At 49.4% G+C, this 16,653-nt stretch overlaps 1 protein-coding gene across 1 annotated transcript in view; it reads left to right on the top strand.

Moving 5' to 3' along the window:
• The window catches only part of LOC121273337 (natural resistance-associated macrophage protein 2-like), a 192,805-nt gene that overhangs the window by 113,749 nt on the left and 62,403 nt on the right, over window positions 1-16,653 (top strand). Inside the window, exon 3 of the mRNA XM_041180487.1 lies at window positions 11,660-11,766. Coding sequence (XP_041036421.1) covers window positions 11,660-11,766 — 107 coding nt within the window. The remainder of the gene's footprint in view (window positions 1-11,659; window positions 11,767-16,653) is intronic.

Below are 16,653 nucleotides of genomic sequence, written 5' to 3'. Positions count from 1 at the left end.
ATTCTGTTTCAGTCCGACCTTGAGCACTGTGTCCAGTTCTGTTTCAGTCCCACCTTGAGCACTGTATCCAGTTCTTTTTCAGACCCACCTTGAGCACTGTGTCCAGTTCTGTTTCAGACCCACCTTGAGCACTGTGTCCAGTTCTGTTTCAGACCCACCTTGAGCACTGTGTCCAGTTCTGTTACAGTCCCACCTTGAGCACTTTGTCCAGTTCTGTTTCAGACCCACCTTGAGCACTGTGTCCAGTTCTGTTTCAGACCCACCTTGAGCACTGTGTTCAGTTCTGTTTCAGTCCCACCTTGAGCACTGTGTCCAGTTCTGTTTCAATCCCACCTTGAGCACTGTGTCCAGTTCTGTTTCAGACCCACATGGAGCACTGTGTCCAGTTCTGTTACAGTCCCACCTTGAACACTGCGTCCAGTTCTGTTTCAGACCCACCTTGAGCACTGTGTCCAATTCTGTTTCAGACCCTCCTTGACTACTGTGTCCAGTTCTGTTTCAGTCCCACCTTGAAGACATTGTCAGTTCTGTTTCAGACCCACCTTGAACACTGTGTCCAATTCCCTCTCAGTCCCAACTTGAACACTGTGTCCAGTTCTTTTTCAGACCCACCTTGAGCTCTGTGTCCAATTGTGTTTCAGTCCGACCTTGAGCACTGTGTCCAGTTCTGTTTCCGTTCCACATTGAACACTGTGTACATTTCTGTTTCAGACCCACCTTGAACAGTGTGTCCAGTTCTGTTTCAGACCCACCTTGAACACTGTGTCCACTTCTGTTCCAGACCCTCCTTGAGCATTGTGTTCAGTTCTGTTTCAGACCCACCTTGAGCACTGTGTCCAGTTCTGTATCAGTCCCACCTTGAGCATGTGTCCACTTCTGTTTCAGATACACCTTGAGCACTGTGTCCAGTTCTGTTTCATTTCCACCTTGAGCACTGTGTCCAGTTCTGTTTCAGACCCACCTTGAGCACTGTGTCCAGTTCTGTTTCAGACCCACCTTGAGCACTGTGTCCAGTTCTGTTTCATTTCCACCTTGATCACTGTGTCCAGTTCTGTTTCAGACCCACCTTGAGCACTGTGTCCAGTTCTGTTTCAGAACCACCTTGAGCACTTTGTCCAGTTCTGTTTCAGACCCACCTTCAGCAGTGTGTCCAGTTCTGTTTCAGAACCACCTTGAGCACTGTGTTCAGTTCTGTTTCAGTCCCACCTTGAGCACTGTGTCCAGTTCTATTTTAGACCCACCTTGAGCACTGTGTCCAGTTCTGTTTCAGACCCACCTTGAAAACTGTGTCCAGTTCTGATTCAGACCCACCTTGAACACTGTGCCCAGTTCAGTTTCAGACCCACCTAGAACACTGTCCATTTCTGTTTCAGTCCCACTTTGATCGCTGTGTCCAGTTCTGTTTCAGATCCACCTTGAACACTGTGTCCAGTTCTGTTTCAGACCCACCTTGAGCACTGTGTCCAGTTCTGTTTCAGTCCCACCTTGAGCAGTGTGTCCAGTTCTGTTTCAGTCCCACCTTGAGCACTGTGTCCATTTCTGTTTCAGACCCACCTTGAGCACTGTGTCCAGTTCTGTTTCAGACCCACCTTGAACACTGTGTCCATTTCTGTTTCAGTCACACCTTGAGCACTGTGTCCAGTTCTGTTTCAGACCCGCCTTGAGCACTGTGTCCAGTTCTGTTTCAGTCCCACCTTGAGCACTGTATCCAGTTCTTTTTCAGACCCACCTTGAACAGTGTGTCCCGTTCTGTTTCAGACCCACCTTGAGCACTGTGTCCAGTTCTGTTTCAGACCCACCTTGAGCACTGTGTCCAGTTCTGTTTCAGACCCACCTTGAGCACTTTGTCCGGTTCTGTTTCAGACCCACCTTGAGCACTGTGTCCAGTTCTGTTTCAGACCCACCTTGAGCACTGTGTTCAGTTCTGTTTCAGTCCCACCTTGAGCAAAGTGTCCAGTTCTGTTTCAGACCCACCTTGAGCACTGTGTCCAGTTCTATTTCAGACCCACCTTGAAAACTGTGTCCAGTTCTCATTCAGACCCACCTTGAACACTGTGTGCAGTTCAGTTTCAGACCCACCTTGAACACTGTGTCCATTTCTGTTTCAGTCCCAACTGGAACAATGTGTCCAGTCCTGTTTCATTCCCACTTTGAAAACCGAGTCCTGTTCTGTTTCAGACCCACCTTGAGCACTGTGTCCAATTCTGTTTCAGACCCACCTTGACTACTGTGTCCAGTTCTCTTTCAGTCCCACCTTGAAGACATTGTCAGTTCTGTTTCAGACCCACCTTGAACACTGTGTCCAATTCTCTCTCAGTCCCAACTTGAACACTGTGTCCAGTTCTGTTTCAGACCCACCTTGAGCATTGTGTCCAATTCTGTTTCAGTCTGACCTTGAGCACTGTGGGCAGTTCGTTTTCAGTCTCACCTTGAGCACTTTATCCAGTTCTGTTTCATTCCAACCTTGAGCACTGTGTCCAGTTCTGTTTCATTCCAACCTTGAGCACTGTGTCCAGTTCTGTTTCAGTCCCACCTTGAGCACTGTGTTCAGTTTTGTTTCAGTCCCACCTTGAACACTGTGTCCCGTTCTGTTTCAGTCCCACCTTGAGCACTGTGTCCAGTTCTGTTTCAGACCCACCTTGAGCACTGTGTTCAGTTCTGTTTCAGTCCCACCTTGAGCACTGTGTCCAGTTCTGTTTCAGACCCACCTTGAGCACTGTGTCCAGTTCTATTTCAGACCCACCTTGAAAACTGTGTCCAGTTCTGATTCAGACCCACCTTGAACACTGTGTCCAGTTCAGTTTCAGACCCACCTTGAACACTGTGTCCATTTCTGTTTCAGTCCCAACTGGAACACTGTGTCCAGTCCTGTTTCATTCCCACTTTGAACACCGAGTCCTGTTCTGTTTCAGACCCACCTTGAGCACTGTGTCCAATTCTGTTTCAGACCCACCTTGACTACTGTGTCCAGTTCTCTTTCAGTCCCACCTTGAAGACATTGTCAGTTCTGTTTCAGACCCACCTTGAACATTGTGTCCAATTCTCTCTCAGTCCCAACTTGGACACTGTGTCCAGTTCTGTTTCAGACCCACCTTGAGCGCTGTGTCCAATTCTGTTTCAGTCTGACCTTGAACACTGTGGGCAGTTCGTTTTCAGTCTCACCTTGAGCACTTTATCCAGTTCTGTTTCAGTCCCACCTTGAGCACTGTATCCAGTTCTTTTTCAGACCCACCTTGAACAGTGTGTCCCGTTCTGTTTCAGACCCACCTTGAGCACTGTGTCCAGTTCTGTTTCAGACCCACCTTGAGCACTGTGTCCACTTCTGTTTCAGTCCCACCCTGAGCACTTTGTCCAGTTCTGTTTCAGACCCACCTTGAGCACTGTGTCCAGTTCTGTTTCAGACCCACCTTGAGCACTGTGTTCAGTTCTGTTTCAGTCCCACCTTGAGCACTGTGTCCACTTCTGTTTCAGACCCACCTTGAGCACTGTGTCCAGTTCTATTTCAGACCCACCTTGAAAACTGTGTCCAGTTCTGATTCAGACCCACCTTGAACACTGTGTCCAGTTCAGTTTCAGACCCACCTTGAACACTGTGTCCATTTCTGTTTCAGTCCCAACTGGAACAATGTGTCCAGTCCTGTTTCATTCCCACTTTGAACAGCGAGTCCTGTTCTGTTTCAGACCCACCTTGAGCACTGTGTCCAATTCTGTTTCAGACCCACCTTGACTACTGTGTCCAGTTCTCTTTCAGTCCCACCTTGAAGACATTGTCAGTTCTGTTTCAGACCCACCTTGAACACTGTGTCCAATTCTCTCTCAGTCCCAACTTGAACACTGTGTCCAGTTCTGTTTCAGACCCACCTTGAGCGCTGTGTCCAATTCTGTTTCAGTCTGACCTTGAGCACTGTGGGCAGTTCGTTTTCAGTCTCACCTTGAGCACTTTATCCAGTTCTGTTTCATTCCAACCTTGAGCACTGTGTCCAGTTCTGTTTCATTCCAACCTTGAGCACTGTGTCCAGTTCTGTTTCAGTCCCACCTTGAGCACTGTGTTCAGTTTTGTTTCAGTCCCACCTTGAACACTGTGTCCCGTTCTGTTTCAGTCCCACCTTGAGCACTGTGTCCAGTTCTGTTTCAGACCCACCTTGAGCACTGTGTTCAGTTCTGTTTCAGTCCCACCTTGAGCACTGTGTCCAGTTCTGTTTCAGACCCACCTTGAGCACTGTGTCCAGTTCTATTTCAGACCCACCTTGAAAACTGTGTCCACTTCTGATTCAGACCCACCTTGAACACTGTGTCCAGTTCAGTTTCAGACCCACCTTGAACACTGTGTCCAGTTCAGTTTCAGACCCACCTTGAACACTGTGTCCATTTCTGTTTCAGTCCCAACTGGAACACTGTGTCCAGTCCTGTTTCATTCCCACTTTGAACACCGAGTCCTGTTCTGTTTCAGACCCACCTTGAGCACTGTGTCCAATTCTGTTTCAGACCCACCTTGACTACTGTGTCCAGTTCTCTTTCAGTCCCACCTTGAAGACATTGTCAGTTCTGTTTCAGACCCACCTTGAACACTGTGTCCAATTCTCTCTCAGTCCCAACTTGAACACTGTGTCCAGTTCTGTTTCAGACCCACCTTGAGCGCTGTGTCCAATTCTGTTTCAGTCTGACCTTGAGCACTGTGGGCAGTTCGTTTTCAGTCTCACCTTGAGCACTTTATCCAGTTCTGTTTCATTCCAACCTTGAGCACTGTGTCCAGTTCTGTTTCAGTCCGACCTTGAGCACTGTGTTCAGTTTTGTTTCAGTCCCACCTTGAACACTGTGTCCCGTTCTGTTTCAGTCCCACCTTGAGCACTGTGTCCAGTTCTGTTTCAGAACCACCTTGAACAGTGTGTCCAGTTCTGTTTCAGACCCACCTTGAACACTGTGTCCAGTTCTGTTCCAGACCCTCCTTGAGCATTGTGTTCAGTTCTGTTTCAGACCCACCTTGAGCACTGTGTCCAGTTCTGTATCAGTCCCACCTTGAGCATGTGTCCACTTCTGTTTCAGATCCACCTTGAGCACTGTGTCCAGTTCTGTTTCATTTCCACCTTGAGCACTGTGTCCAGTTCTGTTTCAGACCCACCTTGAGCACTGTGTCCAGTTCTGTTTCAGACCCACCTTGAGCACTGTGTCCAGTTCTGTTTCAGACCCACCTTGAGCACTGTGTCCAGTTCTGTTTCAGAACCACCTTGAGCACTGTGTTCAGTTCTGTTTCAGTCCCACCTTGAGCACTGTGTCCAGTTCTGTTTCAGACCCACCTTGAACAGTGTGTCCAGTTCTGTTTCAGACCCACCTTGAACACTGTGTCCAGTTCTGTTCCAGACCCTCCTTGAGCATTGTGTTCAGTTCTGTTTCAGACCCACCTTGAGCACTGTGTCCAGTTCTGTATCAGTCCCACCTTGAGCATGTGTCCACTTCTGTTTCAGATCCACCTTGAGCACTGTGTCCAGTTCTGTTTCATTTCCACCTTGAGCACTGTGTCCAGTTCTGTTTCAGACCCACCTTGAGCACTGTGTCCAGTTCTGTTTCAGACCCACCTTGAGCACTGTGTCCAGTTCTGTTTCAGACCCACCTTGAGCACTGTGTCCAGTTCTGTTTCAGAACCACCTTGAGCACTGTGTTCAGTTCTGTTTCAGTCCCACCTTGAGCACTGTGTCCAGTTCTGTTTCAGACCCACCTTGAACAGTGTGTCCAGTTCTGTTTCAGACCCACCTTGAACACTGTGTCCAGTTCTGTTCCAGACCCTCCTTGAGCATTGTGTTCAGTTCTGTTTCAGACCCACCTTGAGCACTTTGTCCAGTTCTGTATCAGTCCCACCTTGAGCATGTGTCCACTTCTGTTTCAGATCCACCTTGAGCACTGTGTCCAGTTCTGTTTCATTTCCACCTTGAGCACTGTGTCCAGTTCTGTTTCAGACCCACCTTGAGCACTGTGTCCAGTTCTGTTTCAGACCCACCTTGAGCACTGTGTCCAGTTCTGTTTCAGAACCACCTTGAACAGTGTGTCCAGTTCTGTTTCAGACCCACCTTGAACACTGTGTCCAGTTCTGTTCCAGACCCTCCTTGAGCATTGTGTTCAGTTCTGTTTCAGACCCACCTTGAGCACTGTGTCCAGTTCTGTATCAGTCCCACCTTGAGCATGTGTCCACTTCTGTTTCAGATCCACCTTGAGCACTGTGTCCAGTTCTGTTTCATTTCCACCTTGAGCACTGTGTCCAGTTCTGTTTCAGACCCACCTTGAGCACTGTGTCCAGTTCTGTTTCAGACCCACCTTGAGCACTGTGTCCAGTTCTGTTTCAGACCCACCTTGAGCACTGTGTCCAGTTCTGTTTCAGAACCACCTTGAGCACTGTGTTCAGTGCTGTTTCAGTCCCACCTTGAGCACTGTGTCCAGTTCTGTTTCAGACCCACCTTGAACAGTGTGTCCAGTTCTGTTTCAGACCCACCTTGAACACTGTGTCCAGTTCTGTTCCAGACCCTCCTTGAGCATTGTGTTCAGTTCTGTTTCAGACCCACCTTGAGCACTGTGTCCAGTTCTGTATCAGTCCCACCTTGAGCATGTGTCCACTTCTGTTTCAGATCCACCTTGAGCACTGTGTCCAGTTCTGTTTCATTTCCACCTTGAGCACAGTGTCCAGTTCTGTTTCAGACCCACCTTGAGCACTGTGTCCAGTTCTGTTTCAGACCCACCTTGAGCACTGTGTCCAGTTCTGTTTCAGAACCACCTTGAGCACTGTGTTCAGTTCTGTTTCAGTCCCACCTTGAGCACTGTGTCCAGTTCTGTTTCAGACCCACCTTGAGCACTGTGTCCAGTTCTGTTTCAGACCCACCTTGAAAACTGTGTCCAGTTCTGATTCAGACCCACCTTGAACACTGTGCCCAGTTCAGTTTCAGACCCACCTTGAACACTGTCCATTTCTGTTTCAGTCCCACTTTGATCACTGTGTCCAGTTCTGTTTCAGATCCACCTTGAACACTGTGTCCAGTTCTGTTTCCGTCCCACCTTGATCACTTTGGCCTGTTCTGTTTCAGTCCCACCTTGAGCACTGCGTCCAGTTCTGTTTCACTCCCACCTTGAGCACTGTGTCCAGTTCTGTTTCAGACCCACATGGAGCACTGTGTCCAGTTCTGTTTCAGTCCCACCTTGAACACTGTGTCCATTTCTGTTTCAGTCCCAACTGGAACACTGTATCCAGTTCTGTTTCATTCCCACTTTGAACACTGCTTCCAGTTCTGTTTCAGACCCACCTTGAGCACTGTGCCCAGTTCTGTTTCAGTCCTACCTTGAGCACTGTGTCCAGTTCAGTTTCAGACACACCTTGAATACTGTGTCCAGTTCTGTTTCAGTCCCACCTTGAGCACTGTGTCCAGTTCTGTTTCAGTCCCACCTTGAGCACTGTGGGCAGTTCTTTTCAGTCTCACCTTGAGCACTGTGTCCACTTCTGCTTCAGTCCCACCTTGAGCACTGTGTCCGGTTCTGTTTCAGACCCACCTTGAACACTGTGTCCAGTTCTGTTTCAGACCCACCTTGAACACTGTGTCCAGTTCTGTTCCAGACCCTCCTTGAGCATTGTGTTCAGTTTTGTTTCAGACCCACCTTGAGCACTGTGTCCAGTTCTGTATCAGTCCCACCTTGAGCACTGTGTCCACTTCTGTTTCAGATCCACCTTGAGCACTGTGTCCAGTTCTGTTTCATTTCCACCTTGAGCACTGTGTGCAGTTCTGTTTCAGACCCACCTTGAGCACTGTGTCCAGTTCTGTTTCAGAACCACCTTGAGCACTGTGTCCAGTTCTTTTTCAGACCCACCTTGAGCAGTGTGTCCAGTTCTGTTTCAGAACCACCTTGAGCACTGTGTTCAGTTCTGTTTCAGTCCCACCTTGAGCACTGTGTCCAGTTCTGTTTCAGACCCACCTTGAGCACTGTGTCCAGTTCTGTTTCAGACCCACCTTGAAAACTGTGTCCAGTTCTGATTCAGACCCACCTTGAACACTGTGCCCAGTTCAGTTTCAGACCCACCTTGAACACTGTCCATTTCTGTTTCAGTCCCACTTTGATCACTGTGTCCAGTTCTGTTTCAGATCCACCTTGAACACTGTGTCCAGTTCTGTTTCCGTCCCACCTTGATCACTTTGGCCTGTTCTGTTGCAGTCCCACCTTGAGCACTGCGTCCAGTTCTGTTTCAATCCCACCTTGCGCACTGTGTCCAGTTCTGTTTCAGATCCACATGGAACACTGTGTCCAGTTCTGTTTCAGTCCCACCTTGAACACTGTGTCCATTTCTGTTTCAGTCCCAACTGGAACACTGTGTCCAGTTCTGTTTCATTCCCACTTTGAACACTGCGTCCAGTTCTGTTTCAGACCCACCTTGAGCACTGTGTCCAGTTCTGTTTCAGTCCCACCTTGAAGACATTGTCAGTTCTGTTTCAGACCCACCTTGAACACTGTGTCCAATTCTCTCTCAGTCCCAACTTGAACACTGTGTCCAGTTCTGTTTCAGACCCACCTTGAGCTCTGTGTCCAATTCTGTTTCAGTCCGACCTTGAGCACTGTGTCCACTTCTGTTTCAGACCCACCTTGAGCATTGTGTCCAGTTCTGTTTCCGTTCCACCTTGAACACTGTGTCCATTTCTGTTTCAGACCCACTTTGAGCACTGTATCCAGTTCTTTTTCAGACTCACCTTGAACACTGTGTCCCGTTCTGTTTCAGACCCACCTTGAACACTGTGTCCAGTTCTGTTCCAGACCCACCTTCAGCATTGTGTTCATTTCTGTTCAGAGCCACCTTGAGCACTGTGTCCAGTTCTGTTTCAGTCCCACCTTGAGCACTGTATCCAGTTCTGTTTCAGTCCCACCTTGAGCACTGTGTCCAGTTCTGTTTCAGTCCCACCTTGAGCACTGTGTCCAGTTCTGTTTCAGACCCACCTTGAGCACTTTGTCCTTTTCTGTTTCAATCCCACCTTGAGCACTGTGTGCAGTTCTGTTTCAGACCCATCTTGAACACTGTGTCCAGTTCTGTTTCAGTCCCACCTTGAGCATTGTGTCCAGTTCTGTTTCAGACCCACCTTGAGCATTGTGTCCAGTTCTGTTTCAGACCCACCTTGAGCATTGTGTCCAGTTCTGGTCAGTGAGACAGTGAGAAAATTTCAAGTGCTGGCAACATTGCACGATCTGACCTGAGATAAAAATTGGCTCAGCAGCAGGGGACAAAGAGTATAAAAATGGTCAGGTACATAGGATATACGGCACAGAAACCGGCCATTCGCCCCATCCAATCCATGCTGTTGTTTCTGCTCCACTCAAGCCTCCTCCCATCTCTCCTCATCTAAATCTCCCATCGTAGCCCTCTATTCCCTTCTCCCTCATAGTCGTCTAGCTCCCCTTAAATACATCCATATTATTTACTACAACCACTCCCTGTTGTAGTGAGTTCCACATTCTCACCACTCTGGATAAAGATGTTTCTTCTGAATCCCCTTTTGGGTTTCTTGGTGACTATCTTATACTGATGGCCTCTCGTTCTGCTCTTCCCCACAAGAGGAAGCATTCTCTCTTTATCCACTCGATCAAAACCTTTCAGAATTTTATAGACCTCTATTAGGTCACTCCTCCGTCTCCTGTTTCTAAGAGAAAAGAGACCCAGCCTGTCAATGCTTTCCTGATATGTAAACCCACACATTCCTGGGATCATCCTTGTATATCTTCGGGTATTCCCAGTGATGTAATGGTGCTCTGTAAGGATCTGTATTGGGACCTCAAATGTATTTATTAACGTCTCATATGATGGGATAGAAAGTCACATATCCAAATTTGCCAATGAGGAAAAGATAGGCAGCATTGTAAACAGTTTACATGGAAGCATAAAGTTATAACAAATATCGATAGATTGAGTGTATAGGTAAAACTGTGGCAAATGGATTTCAATCTTGGAAAAAGTGATGTCATCCACTTTGGGCCGAGAAAAGCTAGAACAGAGCACTTTGTAAAATGGTGAGAAGCCAGGAACAGTGATGCTCCAAAGAGACTGTCCAGATACATAACTCTCGTCTGCAAAAGGCAATATATGCTTGATCAATCGTTAATTTTCAAACTGAGATTGATCGATTTCTGTCAACCAGAGGTATTGAGGGATATGGAGCAAAATATGTAGTTAGGTCACAGATCAGTCATAATCTCACTAAATGGCGGAACATTCTCAAGAGGCGAAATGGGCTTTGTTGCTGGAGCCATGAGGCTGTTCACCAGTGTCTTGTGTCTGAGTTATGGGGAAAGACTGGAGAAATCTGGGCTACTCTCTTTGGAAAGGAGATATCTGAGAGTGACCACTTCGAGGGATATAAGATTGATCATGGACCAGAAACAGTCATTCTGTATTGTTACTTGAAATTAAATTGTGAGAATAGTACATGGGGCCTCAGGGTCAAAGCAGTCATCTGAAAATTTAGGTCTCATATCTGGAAGTTTCTCCACACAGAGGCCCAGATTTGCCTTCTCCAAAATGGCACCAAGACTCTGGGTCCAGAAGTCCTGACCCCTGCTTCCGACAGGTCCTATTTTCACTGGGGTCAGGGTGGGGGGGGGTGGTGGGGGGTTGCGTGCAGACGATGGGGGTGGGTGTGGTGGAAAGGGTCAAGAGATGATTCACACATATGGGAAACCCAAACCCAGCAGGGCCATTTGAACTCAGTGCTGGCCCCATTTCTGCTGGAGCTTGGTCCGTTTCGTAGTGTGCAAATGATGATTTAAGAGTCGACGTGTATGTGCGTAAATGTGAATAAGGTCTGTGGATCTGTCAAGTTATTTAAATTCCCTGGTCTTTTGGGAAAAAAAAACAGCCTGCTGTGTCTCTGAATTGAAAAAAATGGTGCTTGCAATTTTAATAGTTGTTTGTTGACACAAGGCTGAGCATTACAGTATAGTACTGCCAGCCTGCTTCCACAACTATCATTATCACTGTGGGTGGCCTGTAAGTTCATCCTTTGTTGACAGCTCCAAGAGGTTATTAAGGGATTAGTTGTCTTTAATATGGGGCTATGAATACAAATGTTTGTTTTTATAAAGGTTTGATACTTGAAGGGATTTAAATGTGTTGAATGGGCTTTTATCAGAGTGTTTTTTTTAATATAGTGAAGTCTGTAATGGATACTTAGAACTTTGTTTTATTTCATCTCAGCACGGCTCCTGAGGTTTGTCCATGGTAGATATAGGGTGAGTTGGCATGGAGGGTGTAAGGGCAAAGGGCAGTGGGTGGGGACACATGGGCTGGCATGAGCTGGCACTAAGGGGTAGAAGGCCTATCTGCTTTTATTACAACAGGGACAAAGTCCCAGAGTACTAAGGCAAGCCTTTTAAACAGTCTACCTTAGCAGCCACTGTCGCTGCCTCCCCAGGCAAGACTCCAGCATGTACCCACTACCCCTGGAACGAAGATCAGCACATCGATAGAGGAGAATAGTCAAAAAATCGTGGAATCATTTAAGAAATAATCAGATATTACAATGGGGGAAAGGGGTGTTAGGAACTTTTTGAATGGATATATTTAGATGGGCTGAATGGCCTTCCTCACCTGGAATCAAGCTTTGATACATGAGAATGACTAATACTTCATATGTTGTCAATGTTGCAGGTCCCTCGAATTGCTCTGTGGCTAATGGTGGAACTAGCAATCATTGGCTCAGACATGCAGGAAGTGATTGGATCAGCTATAGCTATTAACCTGCTGTCTGTTGGAAGGTAAAGTATGATCACTTTGAGTTCCCTGGGCAAGTGTTTCATTCACAGATTGTCACATTCTGGTTGTCCGATGTGACCATACGAACAGAAGAAATAGGAACAGGAGTAGGCCATTTGGCCCCTCGAGCCTGCTCCAACATTCAATAAGATCTGTTTGTGTTTCGAATTCCACATTCCCATCTAACCCCGATAACCTTTGATTCCCTTGCCTAACAAGAATCTATCTACCTCTGCCTTAAAAATATTCAGTGACCCCCACCTCCACCACCTTCTAAGGCAGAGAGTTCCAAAGTCGCACAACCCTCTGAGAGAAAAAAATTCTCCTCATCTCTGTCCTAAAAGGGCGACCCCTAATTTTAAAACAGTGCCCCCTAGTCCTGGACTCACCCACAAGAGGAAACATCCTTTCCAAACCTACCTTGTCAAGACTGTGTTCAGAATCTTGTATACTCTTCTAAACTCTTCTAAACTCCAGTGGAAATAAGCCCAGACTGTCCAACCTTTCCTCATAAGACAACCCACTCATTCCAGATATCAATGTAGTTCCAGTTCCAGTTCTACTGAACCATTGGAATAGTCTCCAATGCATTTACATCCTTCCTTAAATAAGGAGACCAAAAGGGTAGCAGGGACTCCTGCACACACTGCCCAGAAGTGACAGTGAACTGTGGCTGTTCAGCGCCAAGCGACACCCAGGGTCTATAGACCCCGCCTGCCATTCCTGCAGATGACTGAGAACCAATGTCACCGACAACTGTGCATGTCTAGGGACCTGGTCGCTCATACCTGCCACTTACTGCAGGACTTGGTGCCAAGGGGACATGGAGGGCATCCACTGCCAATGGCTGTGAAAGTGACATCTTGGTGCACCCCAGACATCCACAGTGGAGGTGGGGGCAGCCTGCTGACTGGGACACCCTGTCTGTGATGACCTTGGTGGGTGTTCTCTGGAGGGCTGAGACCTGGAGGTCCCCGGCCTGCTTTCGGGATCCTGCTGTGTGGCAGTGGCACCCTCCTCGGCCTGTGGAGCTGGAGCTGCTGGGGTCACAGGAAGAGGGGATTCGGATGGGCCGGACACTCCCGGAGTCACCTGGGTGGATGGCCCCGGGGTGTGCACCTGCTGATCCTCCTCCCTATGGGTGCCCGAGGGCCCCTGGCTGACTCCTTGAGGAGAAGGGGGAGCTGGAGTGAGATCGAGCTGCCCCACACCCCTCTCTCCTACACACTGTTGGGGGCCAACTATGGCATCAGTGATGGGGTTAAGCCCACGCAGCAGTGCAGGAGCAACGTCCTGGACCAAGGTCTCCATGGCGGCCGCCATCCTACCAGTGTTGACCTCGGTGCGTTGCAATGTCGGCGCTATCACCTCAGACTGAAGACAGACAGACTCCTCCATCGCGCCGTGTGGAACCCCACTGGAAACAGTCTTCCAATCACAGAAACACCATCGACCATTACCCTTTGCTTCCTGCCTTGGAGCCAATTTTGGATCCAACTTGCCACTTTGCCTTGGATCCCACAGGCTTTTACTTTTGTGACCAGCCTGCCAGGTGGGAACTTATCAAAAGCTTTGTTAAAATCCATATCGACTACATCAATGCATGACCCTCATCGACCCTCCTTATTACCTCCACAAAAAATCCAATCATGTTAATCAGACATGACTTTCCCTAAACAAATCCATGCTGACTGTCTTTGATCGGTGTGTTTTCAAATGAAGGTTTGTCCTATTCACAATAATTTTCCCATCACCGAGGATAGGCTGATTGGTCTGTGGTCACTCGGTCTGTCCCTTTCTCCCTTTCTCCCTTTCTAAACAACACTAGCAGTCTCCACTAGCATCTGGCACCACTCCCTCTGCTAATGCTTCTCTTGCTTCAATTAACAACCGAGGATACATTTAATCTGGGCTTGGGATTTATCCACGTTCAAAGATGTTAAACCCCTTCCTCTCTCACTATCTAATGTCATCTTATATTGCACACTGCTCCTCTCTGATTGTGATGCCTGTCAACTTTTATGAAAACAGACACAAAGTATTCATTAAGGACCATATCAACATCCTCCGCTTCCACACATGGGCCTGAATTTGACCTTTGGCATGATTGGCGGCTCTGTGACTGGTCGGGAAACAAGCTGCCACCTGCGGTTGGCCCCTGATCATGATTTCACACTGGCTGGTCAATTAAGGCCCCGCCCCCTCCAGCACAGCATGAATTGGGTCTTCCCAATGGTCGGGAAGGGGTGGGCGGGGCTTGTCAGCCGCCAGGTCCAATGCCAACCCGGCGGCCGGTTTATAAACGGCACGGGCAGCCCCTGGAAGGATGCCAGGGATGAACATCTCTTCTGCGTTGTGAACACTGAAGGTATGGCATCGAGTGCGGTTGGGGACGCCAAGCGGGAGGGCAGGTCAGGTTGGCGCTCGGCTCCCTACCCCCCCCCAGTTTTTGGACGAGTGCCTCGCGGTCCTCCTGGAGGAGGGGGCTGCTGGGAGGGACACCCTTGACCCCAGAGATAGAAGGAGGAGGAGGCCGCCGCACCTCACCAAGAGGGCATGGGAGGAGGTGGCAGCGCTGGTCAGTAGCCGTGACGTGGTGCGGCGCTCCTGGGTGCAGTGCCGGAAGCGCTTCAATGACCTGCTGCACTCAGGAAGGGTGAATACCATGTTGGCATGGATCAGTGTGGTCAAGTGTTAAGGTGTGGCTGTCCCCCCTCAGGGGTGCTAGAGTCTGAGTGCCAGCTGTCCACTGGAGCTGGCCAAGGGGGTGAGCCCTGGCTGCTTGGGCTGAGTGCCTTGCAGCTGGAGAGCCACAACTCGGATGTGCCCTGTGAGGTGTTCCTCAGCTGGGGTTGGCCAGGCTGTAATGGTGCTGCAGGTAGAGAGTGGACCCATCAATGCTCCTCTGTCTTTTCAGAAGAAGACATCCCATAACAATATAGAAAGGTCGCGGACTGGCAGAGCCTCCCCAAACCTCCTAATCCTATCCAGGTTTGAGCCTTGGAGCTGGAGAGGCACCATGCACCTCGGTCAATCAGGCGTGGAGAGGCGGGGATGTCAGACGAAGGTAAGAGCGCAGAGCACAGAGGTGAGAGTTTCAGATTGTGCAACCATTCCAGTGGAGTCTCTTCATTGATGGCAGCCTCAAACCTGGAGTCCCCATTGATCATTGAAAGACGATGGTGCCATGATGCAGATCTCCATTGTCTCACCAGGGTGTCTGGCATGCACAGTGACAGTGTGATGACTTTAACTAATGACATGTCCTTCTTCTCCCTTAGATTCTCCGGCACGCACTCATTCTCAGGACCCCGAAGACCCGCCCCTGATGCCTGAGGGCCGCCAGACTCCAGATGCACCCTCATCACACCCGCTCTCTGAACCAGGCACCAGCACAGATACTAGCATCTCGGTGGGCATTAGATCAGAGTCTAGTATCGCGGTGCACATTGGTGAGGGCACTTCAGACGCGCTTGAGGTGCAGGCGGAGGCAGAGAGTGCCCAGGGCGCTGGCAGTCGGAGGGCTGCTGGGGACCGGGACGATGCTCAGTCAAAGGCAGATGATGAACCTCTGGAGCCGTCCATTAGGCAGCAGATGCTGGATGCCCAGCGAGATGTGCAGGAAGATCAGTCGGAGATCCATGAGGGTATATGTGCCATGGTCTCCGTTGTGGAGGAGTCCATGTGGAGCATGAGCAATGCAATGACCCTCATGGCCGAGCGCACTGCCTCCTCCATTGAGGGAGTGGTGACTCTCATGGAGAGGCAGCTCCAGGAACAGAGTCAGAGGTTCCTGGGGTTGCGCTGGGACCTGCAGCCCTCACACAGACACTGACATCAGCTGGTCAGTGTTGGTGTGGGAGATGGATGAGGCACCCAGTATCCCAGCTCGGTGCCCGTCCATCAATGGTGAGCAGGGAGGTCCAGAGCGACCTCACATTGGCACACGAGCTGCCTGTCGTCTCTGTGGGCTCCTCTCAGGGCGCTCTGGATGAGGACAGCAGCTCCTCCACCCCTCTGCCAGTGACCATGACATCTGATGAGGCTGCAATGACTGGGGAGATGCAAGCCATGGCACTGGCTGCTCCCTCCCAGGTGGGGCCAACACAGACTCCACTGGCAAGGGATGGCTGCTAAGGTCATCAAGGCCAACAGGACACAGTCAGCAGCTGTCTCCAACGCTGGTGCCAGCTAGAGGGGGGCACCAAGATGTAGCACCCAGAAACATAAGTTTAAGGCACCATGAGCACAGGAGGGATGGTCATGGGTGACCTTTTGTTGTGTAATGTTTTGTTTCTGTTTTCTGCTCTGGGAATTAAGACCTGAGAAGGTGATGTTAATTTTTTTGGATTGTCAAAATGAGATAAATTGTGATTTTGTCATCATGGCCTGAGTATGTTTCACCTTTTTCCTTTCTGGTGCAAGGTATGCCAGTCTGTAATGCTGGACGTGAGTGGCTGGAGACTTTATTGCACAGGCACTGAGTAGACTTTGGGTGCAAATGAAAGGGTCATTTCAGACACCCGGGATGGAGGCAGCAGCCTTGGGGTGAGGTGGAAGCTGATCTTTGGCAGTCTAGCTGAAGGAGTGTTGGATCAAGGTGGCCCTGGTGTCCCTGCCTCCCTGGAGGTTACTGAGGTCTCCCTCCACACCCTCAGTGTTCTCCTCAGCGAGCTTCTCTTCTGACTCACCACTGGATTCATCCTCTGTGGCCTGTGGAGCTGGGTCAAGATCCTCTTCCTCCAGTGGGTCCCCCCTTGCCAGTGCCAGATTGTGGAGAGCGCAGCATGCAACCACTATCAGTGATACCCGCTCTGTGGGGTATTGTAGTGCTCCCCCTGAACGGCCCAGGCATCGGAAGTGCATCTTCAGAAGACCTATGGTCCTCT

The sequence above is a fragment of the Carcharodon carcharias genome, chromosome X (genome assembly GCF_017639515.1).
Source record: "Carcharodon carcharias isolate sCarCar2 chromosome X, sCarCar2.pri, whole genome shotgun sequence".
NCBI lineage: Eukaryota > Metazoa > Chordata > Chondrichthyes > Lamniformes > Lamnidae > Carcharodon > Carcharodon carcharias.
The sequence above is the reverse complement of the archived record's forward strand: the minus strand, read 5'-3'. Positions and strand labels throughout refer to the sequence as shown.